The sequence below is a fragment of the Sinocyclocheilus grahami genome, unplaced genomic scaffold (genome assembly GCF_001515645.1).
Source record: "Sinocyclocheilus grahami isolate Dianchi unplaced genomic scaffold, SAMN03320097.WGS_v1.1 scaffold121.1, whole genome shotgun sequence".
In the NCBI taxonomy this organism is placed as follows: domain Eukaryota; kingdom Metazoa; phylum Chordata; class Actinopteri; order Cypriniformes; family Cyprinidae; genus Sinocyclocheilus; species Sinocyclocheilus grahami.
Genome location: NW_015505300.1, coordinates 1,905,962 through 1,923,340, shown reverse-complemented (window position 1 = coordinate 1,923,340; position 17,379 = coordinate 1,905,962). Strand labels below are relative to the sequence as shown.

At 36.1% G+C, this 17,379-nt stretch overlaps 1 protein-coding gene across 1 annotated transcript; it reads left to right on the top strand.

Annotated features, from left to right (window-relative positions):
• Nucleotides 1-1,920: 1,920 nt before the first annotated feature.
• Nucleotides 1,921-16,342, top strand: LOC107589895 (cytosolic phospholipase A2-like; the record flags this gene model as incomplete). The annotated part of the gene is made up of 16 exons (XM_016278471.1): nt 1,921-2,017; nt 2,099-2,247; nt 3,126-3,239; nt 3,344-3,381; nt 3,478-3,622; nt 3,722-3,858; nt 4,373-4,595; nt 6,035-6,149; nt 6,727-6,864; nt 8,083-8,172; nt 8,820-8,885; nt 11,275-11,514; nt 12,332-12,516; nt 12,743-12,932; nt 14,167-14,324; nt 14,424-16,342. Coding segments are annotated over 16 exons (2,226 nt in total), but the record flags the coding sequence as incomplete, so codon positions are not given.
• Nucleotides 16,343-17,379: the final 1,037 nt, after the last annotated feature.

Below are 17,379 nucleotides of genomic sequence, written 5' to 3'. Positions count from 1 at the left end.
AAAAGAATGAGTCTTTCGTAATAGGGGGGGAGGGGGGGGGGGGGGGGGGGGAAGGTTTGTAACGTCATGAGCCGACTGTATTTTTCCATATGTTGTACATTTTACGAATTTATTCTTTTTTTAAGGATTTATATTCAGGAAGAAGTAGGCTCGCTAATAATTTATTATTACAGGAATAGAAAATATTTCAGTCATTCTTGAGACATGGGACAAAACAGGTCCAGCAAGGGTAACTGCTATTAGGTTTAAAAATAAAAATATTTTCAATTTGAAATGTCATGAGGGATTAATAATAGAATGTATTTAACACAATTATCACCTTCAATTTAATGTTCTCATTATTATACCAAATCTATGTTTCTTAATGTCCTCTCACCACATCTAAAACTGTGTGTCCACAGAGAAGGGTTCAATCATGCATATGCAATAAAATGGATAAAAATGTTTTTTTAATGATGAAAATTAGCTTGTTTTATCAAAAGCAACACTTAATATTATCTCCTATCAAAGCAAGGTTGTTTTTAATGACACATGCATGTTTAATATGATTTTAAAGTTGTGTCCCCACTTTTTGTCAACACCGTCAGACATTCAATAAAATGTAATAATATCAGGGGCAGCTGTCACTCTAAAGGACCCCCTCGTCATAGTTCACCTCTGCAGAGTACATCAGTGTCAGACAGGCTCTGCTAAGTTTTATAGTTTTAGAATATTTTAAATCCTAATGTTAATATTTCCTGTGCCACAGCCATGATATGTCAACACCATCTTCCAATTTCTGAGGAAATTATTTGAAATATTTAAATAATTTTATTCTCCTGAAGCACACTGCAAAAAAATGCTTTTCTAGCTTAGATCTTTAGATCTTTTGCCAGCCAAAATATCTAAAAAATCTTAAATCAAGAATGATTCTCTAGACAAGTAAAAATTATTGTCTTGTTGTCTTGTTTTACAAGTCAAAATTCAAAAGAAAACAAGATTATTTTTCTTACCCCATTGGCAGATTATTTTGCTTGTTTCAAGCAAAAACTCACTTGAATTCGACTTGTTTTTTCTGAAAACAAGACAATCATTTTTATTTGTCTAGAAAATCCTTCTTGATTTAAGAATTTTTAGATATTTTGGCTGGAAACAAGACAAAAGATCTAAGCTAGAAAAGCATTTTTTGCAGTGCAGGTTCCATTAGCATCTAGCATCAACAGAAAAAAATAAAATGGCTACTACATGAACTCCATTGGTTTTGTGAAAGAAATGCCAAATTTGTCAAGACCGTCAGATGTCACCACCATAAGATTTTGTGTTCTAATGATATATCAAAATACTTAAATGTGACTCTTGAATAAAAGCTTTATAAACAATAACATACTCACTGTTTGTTGTGTTTGTTTTAATACAGTAATTGACTGATTCAATGTATTTGATAGTTAAAATGACTACAAATTCAGGTTTTCGTCACCTCTGTCAGTTGAATATGTTGATAATATTTCATTATGATATGTTATATTTGTTGTGGAATTGTTGGTCACATGTGAAAGTGTAATTGAAAAGTGTAACTGCTAACACGAGAATGTGTTTTGAAATGTTAAAAACATCTTGAATGCTGTTAAAGATAGCGCTGAAATTATATTACACAGTCCAGTTTTTTTAAATAAAAAAAGAAGCACATTTTGTTAAAAAAGAGAAAAGTTGGAAGGTTGTATCAAAGCATAGCTCAGTAGCTTAGTACGTATAAGATACATAAATGTAGTTTCATTTGTCTGAGTAAGTTACAAGGTTTTATTTTTTCAATTTTGCACCCTGTTTTGTCCCACTTGGGAATCACCTAATGTCTATTTCCTACTTCAGTAGTTAAATGAGCTTCCTTTATACATACATACACATTTTACTGCTCTTGACGCTCTAAACCCTTGCCATTGTTGATCACTATATGCGCAGGTTGAGCATCAGTATTCTCATAGATTGAAAGTAAATGTGGTGAGAGCTGAAAATGTGACGAAAGGAGCATTTGGGGATTTATGTGAGTATATATATATTTATGCTATTTAAATAAATCCTTGAATGAGCATTTATACTTAAGTGATTGTGTGTTCGTTCACAGTGGACACCCCAGACCCTTATGTGGAACTGTCCATTCCAACCACACCAGAGTCAAGAAAACGAACACGCCACATAAATAATGACATTAACCCGAAGTGGAATGAAACATTTGAGTTCATATTGGATCCCAATCAACCCAATGTTTTGGAGGTGAAAGATTTCTACTCTAATTACTTATTTTTTACACTTTCCTTTAAAAGCTTCTTATTTTAAATACGTTACTGTATTTATTACCATATCCTGATTCAATACAGTGGTCCCAAAAAGTATGACTTAAGTCACACTTTAAAATCTATACATTTCTATGTATATCAAGTAGAATCTGCTTGACAAATTAAACTATACCTTTTACTAGACTAACTTCACATTTCTCAGCTGCGTTTGCAGTGACTTTTAACCAGCAGGTGTCATGGGGATATTTAGCGGATGTTTTGGAAGTCAGATTCCCTCAAGTTTACACAAGGGGCCCTTGGAGCTATAAAGTTTCCAAACACTTTTTGTCTTAATATTAAACTAGACCTACACTACCGTTCAAACATTTGGGGTCAGTAAGTTTTTCAACACCAAATCCGCATATTAGAAGGATTTCATATCATGTGACACTGAAGACTGGCTGCTGAAAATTCAGCTTTGTCATCACTGGAATAAAATACGTTTTAAAATATATTAAAATACAGAAAGGTTATCATAGCTGTTTTAATAATATTTCAAAATATTACTACTTAAATACTATTTTTTTGGGTGGGATTTTGGGGCAAATGCAGTCTCGGTGAGCATTATAGACGTCTTTCAAAAATATTGAAATGTCTTATCAACCCCATTCTTTTGAATGATGGTGTGTATGTATTGTTTTATTATTTGGAACTGAACTTTTTGTGAAATGTTTTGCTTGAAAAGTGCCTATGCTGTTTTTGGTTTATATGGCATGGTTTATGCAGTAAAAAATAAAGGTGTTGTTTTGAATTTTAAATGTCTTCGAAAATACATCAGCACTTTGTTATAATGCTGTTTGAATGCTCTTTATTTAGATGACACTGATGGACGCTAATTATGTCATGGACGAAACTCTGGGCACAGCTAAATATTCCCTTTCAAAGCTCAAAGTGGGGGAGACAGAGCATGTGACCCTATCTATTGGCAAGGTAAAGGTTTTTTTGGTTTACACTATCAACCTGCTATGAACTAAATTCATAGTTACTGCTTTTCAGTATCTTGTTGTTTACTATTATTCTCTGATTTTTACTAGACGACAAAAGTGTTCCTCGACATGATCTTAGAAGTGTGGTATGTATAAAGAAATGTTTATTTCTATACATTATGCATACTATTTTATGCGTAGTAGAGCGAATGAGGGACTGAAAGGGAGTCATTTTTGTGCAGTGCGTCCACAGACTTGCGCTTCAGCATGGCTCTGTGTGATCAGGAGAAACTCTTCATGCAGACGCGCAGGGACAGAGTTATGCTCAGTATCAAGAAGCTTCTAAAAATGGAAAACCCACGCTTCCTTCCAGCCTCACCTAGAGAGGTGAAGTTAAAAACTGCCTTATAAACTGCTATACTAAAATAAAGAATCTTATCTCTAGCGAGAGCGATCCTTTCTGATAGCAGCTCTATTTATGCTCAGGTTCCCACCATCGCCATTTTGGGTTCTGGAGGCGGTTTCCGTGCAATGGTTAGCTTCTCTGGTGTGATGAAGGCTCTGTATGAATCTGGGGTGCTTGACTGTGCAACGTACGTGGCAGGACTTTCTGGATCAACATGGTCAGTAAAAGTCGTTCCAATTTTTTTCATTTAAACAGATACAGAAATCCCATAGACTTCTACAATCTTAAAAATACCAATGGTTGCAAAAGGAGATTTTCACAGTGTTGCTATAGAAGAACCATTTTGGGTTTCCCTAAGAACCTTTCAGTGAACAGTTCTGAAAAGAACAGCTCATCTTCTTAGAGTGAAGAACATTTAAATAATCTGAAGAACCTTTTTTTGTGCGGTGGAAAGGTTCGATGGATGTTCATGGAACCACAAATGCCATTAAAGAACCTTTATTTTTAAGAGTGTAGGGACAAGAAAAGCAAAAAAATGTTTATGTGGGCCACTAATTAACCATCTGAAACACCCTAGCAACCATATAACAATGCCCTAGCAACCATCCTGAATACCGTAGCAGCCACATAACAATATGTTAAACACTATTCTGAACACCTCAACAAACACATAGCAAGCACCAATCACATCAAAAATCTCATTAACATCCATACTGGCTATATTCCCACAGGTATATGTCCATGCTGTACTCGCACCCTGAATTTCCCGCTAAAGGCCCAGGGGATATTAATAAGGAGCTGATGAGCAGAGTCAGCAATAACCCACTCAAACTGCTCCTGCCCCAAAACATCAATCGCTACGTCAAAGCACTGTGGAAGAAGAAATCGGGCGGACAGCCGGTCACTTTCACTGACATCTTCGGGATGTTGATCGGAGAGACTCTAATTCCAGGGGTGAGATATGCGGCAACGCAAACTGGGTTATTGAGAGTTTTTACTGCAATAGGAGATCGAGAGCGGCATGAACTGCACTGGGCTGCACTGTACTCTATTTATACACTGTAGTTTGTTCAAATACAAAGACTCCTTTGTATGTTGTCTCTCTATTACGCATCCCAATGCAAATAGACGCTTCTCTTTGGGAGGATCGTCCTTGTAAAACAGGAAGATACTTCTCAATACAGGAAGGCAGTAGCCCCTGTATTTATGATTGTACACTACAGTTAATATTTCTTTTTTTTAAGAAAGTAAGAAATTAACACTTTTATTCAGCAAGGACGCATTAAATTGAAATGAAAGACATTTAAAATGTTACAAAAGATTTCTATTTCAAATTAATGGCTTATTTTTATGACTTTCTAGTCATCAAAGAATCCTGAAAAAAATGTATCTTGGTTTTCACAAAAAATATTAAGCAGCATAACTGTTTTCAACCACAACTGTTTTCAATACCAGATCAGCATAATTAAATTCTGAAGGATTAAGACTGGAGTAATAAGTGCTGAAAATTCAGCTTTGCTGTCACAGGAATAAATTACACTTTCAAATATATTTAAATAGAGAACAGTTATATTATACTGTAATAATATTTCACAATTTTACCGTATTTTTAAAAAAATTCAGTAAATTAAAAAATGCATCCTTTTTTTCTCTTAACGACCTTAAACCTTTGAACTGGAGTGTATGAGAAAATGTGTGCACTTGATATTCCGCTTTCATGTTGCTTATCTGTTGACTAGAGTAAGATAGTTTTGAATAATTTTCCCAAATCACACATACCATTTTAATGTGACATTTTATCATTTGAATGGCTTTACTTGCAGAAATATTTGTAGAGATATAGATGCAGCTTAGAGATAATGGACCATTGAAAGTGTGTCTGATATACATAATGACCAAGTGATTTTAGGAAAAGATCTACATTGTTTGAATGACACCAAAATGTCATCATTTACTCACTTTCACACTCTCTTTCCTTGTTTTTGTCCATGCTGTTACAATTAATGCAGACTGGCGCTTTTAAGCTTAAAACAGGACACAAAATCATCATAAAAGTCATATCAGAGATATATATGCAAAAGCTATACAATAGCTTAGTGTGAGGAACAATTCTGTCAGACCAGAAAATGTCCTCTTTTTGTGTTCCATGTAAAAATGTAAGTCAGACAGGTTTGGCGCGACATGAGGATGAGTAAATAATGATGAGACTTTCATTTTAAGATGCACTGTTCCTTTAATTATACTACACACTGTTGCAACCATCCTTTTAGAAAATGCTGTAAACAAAGCTTTATGTTAATATCAGTTTTTAACATACATTGACACAGATGCTGTGAAGACCTAAAGAAAAAAGTTTGATCATTAAGCTTACTGTGTGTGTGTGTTTTGCACAGAGAATAGACACTAAACTGAGCTCCATGCAGACGAAGATTAATGAAGGTCAGAGCCCCCTTCCTCTCTTCACCTGTCTGCACGTCAAACCTGATGTCTCTGAGCTCATGTTCGCAGGTAAGATGACGGTTCACGTAAACATTAAGAATGCTACATTATATTGTATTGTCTGTTATTGATTGCTGTGTGAATTGAATAATTCTTATGAAAAAGAAATGAGAAAGACATAGCAACTGTCCGTATTTGTAATGACTAACAAAATAGTAAAAATTTGTATAACACCACTTCATAGCCTCCGTGGTAGCTGAACACTATCGATTTGTTTACATTTGCTTAATACTGTGGAAAACATGCAAATATTTGTTATGGGGCCTAATGATTGACCCACTGTGAAGTCATTATGAACTTTTACAGCTCCTCCCACAGGTGTAGACACACTATTTTTAGAGACTAGTCAATGTGTGGGTAGGTTGTTTTCTGTTGAATGGGATCAGAGATTGTAACTAAACAGATGATGGTTAAGTGGAAGTATTTGTCAGTTCAATGCGAGTCACTTACTGTACATTACGCTTAGTATTTGTGTGAACATGAGTCACTGAGTCAAGTAGTATTTTGGTAATGCAATTTAACATATAAAAGTGCCTTTGTCATTTTGACTTAATAATATTGAGTTTGTCTCCTTTGTCTCAATCAGACTGGGTGGAGTTCAGCCCGTATGAGATTGGCATGGCCAAATATGGCACCTTCATGTCTCCGGGGCTGTTTGGGAGCAAGTTCTTCATGGGCAGCGTTGTGAAACAATATGAGGAAAACCCCTTACATTTCCTCATGGGTAAGACTGGGACTGCTCTGAATTTCAACAGAACCGCTTGCTAAGAGACCCCTCAATATGCATGTGGAGTCATTAACAGCAGTACAGTTACTCATGAACTGTGTGATTACTCATACTTCCCATCAATATGTAAAATATTCCCAATAGGTTTGCAAATATATAGAGTTGGATTCATTTCAAAATGTATTCAAACTATTAGTTCAATGAACTGATTCACTCATTCACTGAATCCCTCATTTAATCGTTTCGACAATTTGTTTGTGCCACCAAAAACATCTCTGCATAGTATTTTTTTATATTAAAATATGTCTTGTTAAAAAAAAATTATAGGTATATGGCTATTTTAAAGTTTGGGGTCAGTAAGATTTTTTTTTGGAACTAATTTAATACATTTATTCAGCAAGGATAAATTTAATTGATCAAAAGTGACAGGAAACACATTTTTAATATTACAGATTTCTTTATTAAATAAACTTTGCTCTTTGGAAATTTCTGTTGAACATTGATAATAATAAGAAATGTTTCTTGAGCACCAAATCGGCATATTAGAATGATTTCTGAAGAATCGTGTGACACTGAAGACTGGAGTAATGATGCTGAAAATTCAGCTTATTTATCCCGGGAATAAATGAAAATGTAAAATACATTATAAAAGAAAATATTTATTTTAAATTGTTATAATTTTGCTGTTTTTACTGTATTGTTCAGCATAAAAGACTTTGAAAAACATTAAAAAAAAATTTACAAGCACTAACAATTGGTGTAAGTAAATAAATACGTTTTTTTATAATAGTTTATATAAATAAAAATCATGAAATGTCATTCATTCATTTAGTAAAAAACTTGATTTGATTGTACTACTCGCATTAAGATTTTGAATGACTTAACAGCAGCAGCAGCTGCCGGCAGCTGTTCAAATCAAACACATGAATATTGAGATATAAATCGTCAAAAGGCTGAAAAATGTTGAGATAATATCATGCTCTTCATGCTTAGTTCTTACGAGAAACTCATAATATAAATATTACTTATGTTGAATCAAGAACACCTATCTTGCACAAACATCTTGCACCCTTTCAAGAAAGTTTTCTCAGTTGAAGAGGGCCAGAGTATTAGCTCTACATCAGAATTTATAATCCTTCCTTATTCTGTTTATTAGAATATCGGTTCCAAGTATTGTTTGCCGTAGCATGTTTAATGTAAGTGTATGTGCTGCAGGTGTATGGGGCAGTGCTTTCTCTATCCTCTTTAACCGGGTTCTGGGAGTGAAGGAGACAGCCAGTAGCAGCACAATGGAAGAGGAGCTGGGTGAGTAAGATTGTGTCTCTTAGCTATCAGAGGCAAAGAACTTTATGAAAGAGACAACTTGCTCCTCATTTCAAAAGAACCCAATGTAGGCCAAGTTAGATTGTTATCATATTGTCAGTTTGTATCCTTGTAACATGCTGAAATGTGCCATTACTTGTTCTTCTAGCGCCAACATGTACAGTTGACACACATTTACTGCATGAATGCAGTTTTGGCGTGGAAATTATAAGATTAACGCACTGCCACATTGGTCTACACACTACTGATGTGTGACCTCAGTCAAACCCCTGCTGACATTCAAAGTTGAAGTAAAGCGACATATAACATTCACAACAGATGGGTTTGTTTAGTGTGTTCATGTTCCACTGTGGATAAAAAAAAAAAAAAAGCTTTAATTAAATAATATTTTTAGACTTTTTTGTATCGTTAAAGATTTTCTGCACAGGGACTTTATTTTCAGCCACATTCTTGTTACTGTAATAAAGAATGAGGAGATCACAATGAAAAATCCTATCGTTCTTTTATGCAAAATGTAAATACCTTTTTGTGAGGTTCACCCATCAGTTGAAACTCAGGACAGGGAAAAGAAAAGGCTTGTCTCTTATCGTGGGTACAATCTAAAACGGTTTGCATCTTCTGTTTTTCAGAGCAAATTAAACCCGAGCATATTGTGGGTGATGATTCAGCAGATAATGAGGAGGAAACTCAAAGGGGTGAGAAAGTACTCTATGATCGTTTATCTCTCTTTCTCTTTCTCTTTCTCTTTCTCTCGTTCACTGACACACACACACACACACACACACACTTACAGTAGTTCAGTTGAGGGTTCAACTGTAAGAATGACCACGATTTCCACAAAAATCTGAAGCAGAAAGCATTTTCAATATGGATAAGAACCATTATTAATGATTGAGCACCAATAATAATTGATCATAACAGAACAGCAAATCAGCATATTAGAATGATTTGTAAAGGATCATGTGACACTGAAGACTGGAGTATTGATGCTGAAAATTCAGCTTTGATCACAGCAATATATTAAATTTTAACATGCTGTATTGTGCAAAAGTCTTAGGCCACTAGTTTTTGACCAACAAAAATTTTTATTTTTTTCTATGGTTATTTATTTATTTATTCTATCTTTTGCTGTGTCAGACTTAGAAGGAAATATCAATTTCCAAACATTTCTTTTGCCATTCATTGTAATAATCCAGTGAGATTTTATTTTATGCACAAGGAGTCTGATGGCAGCCAGTGCTCCACACAGAGATCTGATCTCACCTTCATCCAGTCCGTCTGAGATTACATGAAGAAACAGAAAAAACTGAGACAGACTAAATCCAGAAAAACTGTGACAACGTCTTCAAGACGCTTTAAGAAACTTAAACTAGTGGCCTAAGACTTTTGCACAATACTGTATATTCACATAGAAACAGTTATTTTTAATTGAAATCATATTTCCCAATATTACTATTACTGAAGCCTTGGTGAGCAGAAAAGATTTGTTTCAGAAACACTAAAACTTTTGACCGGTAGAGTGTATGTGTGTATATATATATATATATTAGGGGTGGAACGATACATGTATTCGTACCGAACCGTCAAGGTACGGACATCTCGGTTCGGTGCATGAGGCCTTACAACGAATACAGGCAATTCACCCCAATCCAGAAGGGGTCGCCCGCTGCAATACAACGCTGTTTGATAACCGGCCTCCAGCAGAAGAACAGTGAATGCCATGAGTTGCGCACTTGAAAACAAAGGCCACTAGACAGTGACCATGTGCTGATTCTGAATGTGTCTCTCACAGACTTACAAAGGAGTGTACTTTAAAGGCTTGTGCGCTCAACTGTTTGCGAAATGGAGCTTTGTGCTCGTGTATCCTACCTCTCTCATTCGGCACAAATCCAAATATTCCATAATATTTCCATATTTGCAATGTAACGTATCTGAATGCTAAACTATTATTTATGTAAATTATAGGCTTTGTACTTCAGTCGTGTTCCAATGGTGACACGGAGGCGGGCGCGCTGATGTTTGGTTCACTGTGTTTTATTTTGATAAAGTACCAACTGCGCTATCAAGTTAGCAATGCTGGAACTGATGTGTTGTGTGTGTGTGCGCACCGGCGCGATCACTTCATCTGTTTCCTTATACCAGCAGAAGCAACTTTAAACACTTATTGTCTTATTAATAATGCATCACTGTATAAAGGTCTGCTTTTATTTGTGTACACTCACAATGAAAACAAAACATTGTGCTTTTGTAAAATAAAGAAAACAAAGGATGTCGCTATCTACCATTTGAATTTCCTTTCTGTGAACAAATTAAGCGTGTCACAAAAATGAACTGAAAATCAGCATATATAGGCTACATTATGTGTCGCACTGTTTTTCCCTTGTTTATCTGTAAACTAAATCAAATATTTTTTTTTTATTTTTACTACTGTCTGTTCAAAATAAATGAAAACCGAGCATAGTAGATTTGTTTTTTTCCCCTGTTGTACCGAAATCATATCGAACCGTGACCCCCGAACCGAGGTTTCTACCGAACCGTGACATCTGTGTACCATTCCACCCCTAATATATATATATATGGGGTCATGTATGGCATAAAAAAATTTAAATAAAAAAAAAAGTAGTAATTTTAGTAAACGGTTTTGTCTTTTTATTAATTAATTCGTTTGTTTATTTGTTTGTTTAATTGTTACCAATGTAACATTATGTAGTTGTATAATGTTTTATTTATTTATTTATTTTAATTGTTACCCAGGTAACATATCTAACTCTCATGTTTTACACCATATGCCATCATTTTCCAGTAAAATTGTGTGTATGTATTCATTAAGTTGCATCATAGTTGCATAATTTCCTGCTATTATTGCAGATTAAAAACCTAATAAATATATAGTGGTAAAAAACAAATGTATTCCCTAAAGATAAAGATACTGTATGTAAGTATATCTTTCTGATATGTTACTGAAAATACATTTCAAAATAAGTTTTTGTGGTTGGTACAGTATAAATATTAGCAGAGTTGGTAAAAATCTGGGGAAAAAGGAGCCAGGGAATCACTGATTGTCTCTGTCTCTCTTTCATCCAGGAGGCACAGAGAGCGCAGAGGCAGAAGATGAGCGGCAGCGTCATGCCCAGGCTAGCTGGGTTCAGCGCATGCTGACCTCCATAATGGGGGACACCACCCTGTTCACCACACGTGAGGGCCGTGCCGGCAAGGTGCACAATTTCATGCTGGGACTCAACCTAAACTCTTCCCTGCCTTTCTCTGCCTTCACTGGCCTCATGCACCAGACCTCAGTGGATGAGGAGGTTGATGCTGTTACAGGTACTAATTAGCCATTTACCTGCCACTTTTGTGCAAATTTCGATACATTTTGATGTCAAGGACCCCCAAATATGGCTATTATAATTAGAAAAGCTATATATTTATATACACAGACTTCATTATTATTATTATACTGTATGAGAAAAAAACTGATATCATACAAGTGTGATATTATTCAAAAAAAATAATTTTTAATCTAGATTATTAAATATTATATAAATATAATTTGTATTGTATTTATAAAAACTCACAATCTTGAATTTTTTTTTTGAAGCTATTTTTTTTTTTTGTTAAAATATTTTTCACTGATATTTTTCACAGACCCCCCCTAGTGGGAGGAAGTTAGTTAGTCAACTCTCAAAACTACATACATCTAAAAAAATACCAACACACCCACTGCAGATTAACTTTTCTCCCAGGGGTTAAATATACAGAAACATCACACAGGAAGCATCTTTGACATGTGCATGTCACTGCAAGATCGCTTATCGTGTTAAACAAGACCGTTTTGAGCGCTTTCTTAAGTTTATGTGTCATTCTGTTAATCTCACTGATAATGAAAGCAGACTCTCATTTATAATTACTGATAATAATAGCACTGCATGTCTGTTTGACTCAGCAGCAGTCTACTTCCTGTTGACACTTGGGTGTGGGGAAAAAAAGATAAGCGAGAAGTAATGTTGAATAAATGATGACATTGTTGCATGGAATTTTCTTTTCTTTACAAACAACTAGGTGAATGTTGGTGATGGCATCCTGTAGCACCTTTATTGGGCATTGACAAACCACAGTGATAACAGATGAATCTTTCCTGCAGATCCTGACGAGTTTGAGCGAATCTATGAGCCCTTGGATGTGAAGAGTAAGAAAATCCACATAGTGGACAGCGGTCTGACCTTTAACCTGCCCTATCCTCTCATTCTGCGGCCACAGAGAGGAGTTGACCTCATCATTTCCTTCGACTTCTCAGCCAGGCCCAGTGACTCCAGCCCACCATTCAAAGTACATGTCTGACATGAAGATTATGCATGACATGTACATATTAAGAATGATATGATATATGTTGATTTAGTGCTCCAGTTGTGTGGAAACTGTGATACATTTTTCTTCACAAATCTTTAACGAATAGAAAGTTCAAAACAACAGCATTTATTTGAAATGGAAGTCTTTTGTAACATTATAAATTTCTTTACTGTCATCTACGTGTGTCCTTGTTTGTCTGTGTTAGGAGCTACTGTTGGCTGAAAAATGGGCCCGTATGAATAAGCTGCCGTTCCCTAAGATCGATTCGAAAGTATTTGACCGAGAGGGTCTGAAAGAGTGCTATGTGTTCAAACCCAACAAGGGAGATAAGAGCTGCCCAACTGTCATTCATTTTGTCTTGGCCAACATCAACTTTCGGAACTTTAAAGCCCCAGGTGAGAGCATGTCATTAAGGGTGTACTCACACTAGGCGTTTTGAACCGTGCCCGGGCGCGGTTCGTTTAGCCGGCCCTGGCCCGGTTGGAAGAGGTGGGCCAGGGCACGGTTCGGTTGGGCTCGGGCGCGGTACGCATGCAGTGTGAGTGCTAACCGTGCCGAAGCACGGAACAGATACTATTTTGTGTGCGCTACTGTCATCATTACGACATATTCTATTACTACTACTACACTACACTTTTCAATTCATTTAATTTAATCAAGTATATTTAGGTTTATAATGGCTCTGGTTCTTACCTTATTGATTAACAGGAAATGTAGTTTGCGAGTAAAGCTGCAAATTATTTCATTAACGTCAGCTGCCTCCGTAATAATTTTCTGATACATACAAGTGAAAATCAATGCCCGGCATAAATTATAAATTAATTATTCGGCAGAATATTAGCAAAAGAGGTTTTCTCCGTCATCTCATACATGGCGTAAGCGTGCTCCGGCACGGAATGTTTAGTGCAAGTGTGAGTGCAGGCCAGCGGGGGAGTGGGGAGGGGGGATAATCACGCTCGGGCTCGGTTCAAGGCAACCGTGCCTGGTGTGAGTACACCCTAAAAGGCTACACATGCATATGAACAATCAGTGAGTAAATAAGCTGTTTTGTTTCACTACCTTGAATTTATGTTTAAATAATATTTAGGTTAACATAACATTAAAGTTAAAGTAACATTAAAGGCTAAATAACTGTAACATTTCTCAGCTCATTTCAAATCAGACATGACCTGCACTTAACTGTGGCTCAATTAGTGAGTGAGTCATTCCAGCCTATTCTTTGAAGAAGTGAGTTGTCTGACTGATTCAGTCTATGATTCAGACTCTATGGCTCCTACTGTATGTTCAGTTCAGTCTGATTCACCAATTGGGTCCACAGATTCATAAAAAAACTAATTTTACTGTATTTTTGATACAGTATAAAAATATTACCAACCCCAAACTATCTTTTGAATTGTACTGTATTCAGAGAGGTCCATGTCTGAGACCACATTGAAATGCAGGAATTCAGACTCATTTAAACCTGGAAATAAATAATGTTTTAGGATTTTGGAATATTTAAAATGAAGAAATGTTATGATGTGAAGTGAATCAGATTCTGTACTATTTTTAGGTCACTTATCAAAAATGTGTGTTATTGACAGGTGAAAAAAGCTCAGATTTAATCATTTCATTTCTGTTTTCTTGAAGGAGTTCCTAGAGACACAGACAAGGAGATAGAGTTTGGCGACTTTGACATATTTGACGATCCAGCCTCTCCCTTCTCCACTTTCAACTTCCAATACTCCAACCAGGCCTTCAGGAGGCTTCATGACCTCATGGAGTTCAACACGCTGAACAACATTGAGGTCAGTTCTTCTCCTTCAAACTCTGATTCAAACACCTTCACAACAGTCTTTGCAATTCGTTTTTGGTCTTCATTCTACACGACTCTTTTGTTTTCGCAGGTTATAAAAGAAGCAATTAAAGACAGCGTTCTGCAGAGACGAGAGAACCCCTCACGCTGCACGGTTTCCCTATCACTCAATGAAATTGAAAACAAGAAGTTCCTGAAACGGGATACCAGCAATGCAAAACGACCCACCTAACAGATAGCTGCAAAAGCCTTGACGTGTGAGACTGCGTTGGTCCACTGGTGCTGATTCTCATTCAGCCATTTCATGAGAATCACTGAGCAGATTCATCAGACAAGACTGGACTGACCTTATTACAGGGTCATTTTTATGATGCTTTCCAGGCAACTTTGAATTCTCCCATCTCCTACTTAAAGATAACCACTGGAAAGGCACTCGGTAGGGTTATTAATGTAAAACTAAGATTAAAACCATAAAAAACATGTATATCAGTGATTCTAAAATAGCACTGGTACAAACCCCAACTCCAATAAGAAGCACCATTTGACGTCATTACCAAGATGGTGACAAATAAAATGACATTCTGATGGCTATTTTGAAGTAGAGGTGGACAATTCCAACATCCAGGTTGTCTGGAACGCATCATGACTGGATTGCTCTAATGGTGGGAAATGGAAAATTTCAATTCAAGTCTTCCCACCTCTGACTTCATCTAGAATGCAGCATCAGGAACACAGAATTTACAGCCATTTTTTGTATTTTCTGCACTGATTTTGGGGGAACTTCTATGGAATAGATTTGAATATGGTAAAATGTTTTGTGTATGGCAAAATAATCTGAGAGACGAGAGTACTACGCTCTTATTGGTCACTGAAAACATTATCAAATTAGCCAAAAATATTTAATAAATAGACACACAATGGGCAGGGGACGTGAAGAACTTTACAACATTCAGAACCATTTCCCAACTTCATTTCAAACTGATTCTTGAATTACCATGTGGGCAAGTTCTCCATGTTAAAGTGCTTGCAAATCTGTCTTTGTACTTCTCTACGGGGTTGCAAGGAGCCAAGTACTGGCTGCTTTGTGTTCACTTGACATTTTAGCAGTAAAAACTGTTCTGGGAGTAATCTATTGTCTCAGTGGCGACCTGAGCCTTAGGACTCACTGTTCCTCATGTGTTTCTGTCCAATGTGATAAGAAAACAATTAATGCTCTCCGTTCAGTTCTACTGTGACCAGTAGATGGTTGATGGTTAGCCTTGCCTTCGGGACAGGATTCATCTCATATTTTAGCGAAAGATTCATTGCTTAGGAACTGGATTCAGCTGCTTTTATTTATTTCGCTTACAAATGTCGTCTCCTGCCCAAGGGGTGAAAAGAAGAAGGTAAAATGCCATCTTACTCCTCCCACGCAGGACTCTACCTCCTAGTGAGGTGTCGGGAATAATGACATGATGGGACATGTTGTGAAAATATATTTGTGGCAGACTGTGGCACATACAGATCTAACTTCACACATAATCATTCCTCTGGTTTACATACTTTATGATGAAAGTGTATGCAAGATTATTTATTTGTATGCTTATTGTGTAGTTATTGTGTTTTATAATTCATTTTAAGATTTGGACATCTCAAAATCAAACATTTGAAATGAATGTCAATGGGGAAAAAAGTGCTTAACGCAGAGCAGGTAAGGTCATTCATAAAACCGAACTGAGGTTAGTATGATAAAGGTGGCAGGTAGATACCAGAAAGACTGGTTGTGGGATAAAAATAGACCTAAGCATTAGAGTGCACTTTTAAGTCCAAAATAAATGTCTACTTTTACACATTCTTTGCTGGTTGAGTTGCGAACACCACAACTGTCAGATCCTTGAAAAGTGGGCATGTACTGTATGATTGTATGATTCATGTATACACAACAAGAGTTATCTGTGTCATGTACATTTAAGTGATGTTACCAGCCTGTGTAGTGTAGTGTCGTGCATAAATATAATAAAAGGATATTCATACCAATGAGTGGTCTGAGAACATTTTATTGGAATTATAAAAGTGTTTACTTTAAGAAGCTGACTTAGGATCAGGATACTGACACATTTGACAGTACTGAAAAACAAAGCACACTTTACTGTGGAATTTTTTTTCACGATTTTGTGTTCATAGGTTTTGCGAAAAGGCGCCTCATTTGAGGAAATGTGTAGTTACTGGGAAAAAACTAGTTGTTGGGAATTTCCTGCAAGTACCTTACAGTAAACTGAAAATATAAAACTCCATAACTGAAAAGCAAAGTATAGCTGTTAATACTACTACTACTACTACTACTACTACTACAGAAATTGTTAAATAGTTTGTAAAAATCACATTTATTGTGACTTGGCATCTTGTGTCTTATCCAGGGCTGACAACATTTCTCACAAGCCAAAGAAAATATTCCTGTAGAAATTTCTATACCCTTTATATTTCATAAATGGGCAATTATCAATCATAATAACATAGATCTCATCAGAAACATGTGTTCTTCCTGGTCTTCCTTCCTCTCTTCTCCTCTTCCAACTCCTCACGCTCTTCCTGTTTCAAGCACAACTACAAATTGTGTGAAAGCAACTGAATGATGATTGTCATATACCAAGTTTAGGGAGACTGGTTCTTCTTTTAGAAAATAATGTAATGGTTTGAGTGTTTTGCTCATCTGTTAGAGGCTGAAATCCAAAACTCAGTGCCATCAGGGAATTTCACACATTTTGATGTCAATATGATGAAAAAAATGTTACTACCGTTATCCATGACACCTCATTCGTATAAAATAATGGGATACTGTTTTTATGCTTGTTAATTCTGAGGTGTAGGAGATATTTTGTCTCACATGTACCTGTATGGGTTATTATCCCCATTAATACATTGGTAGAACATTTTGGCATTGCTTGCTAGAGCCAACTTTGATGGCATGGCCTCTTTTTATAGCCTTTGGAAATGCTTTCAATTAGCCTACATAGCCATCTGCTGGGCTGCTGGAGGAATGTCAGTATGAGGACAATCAGGTTTTATAA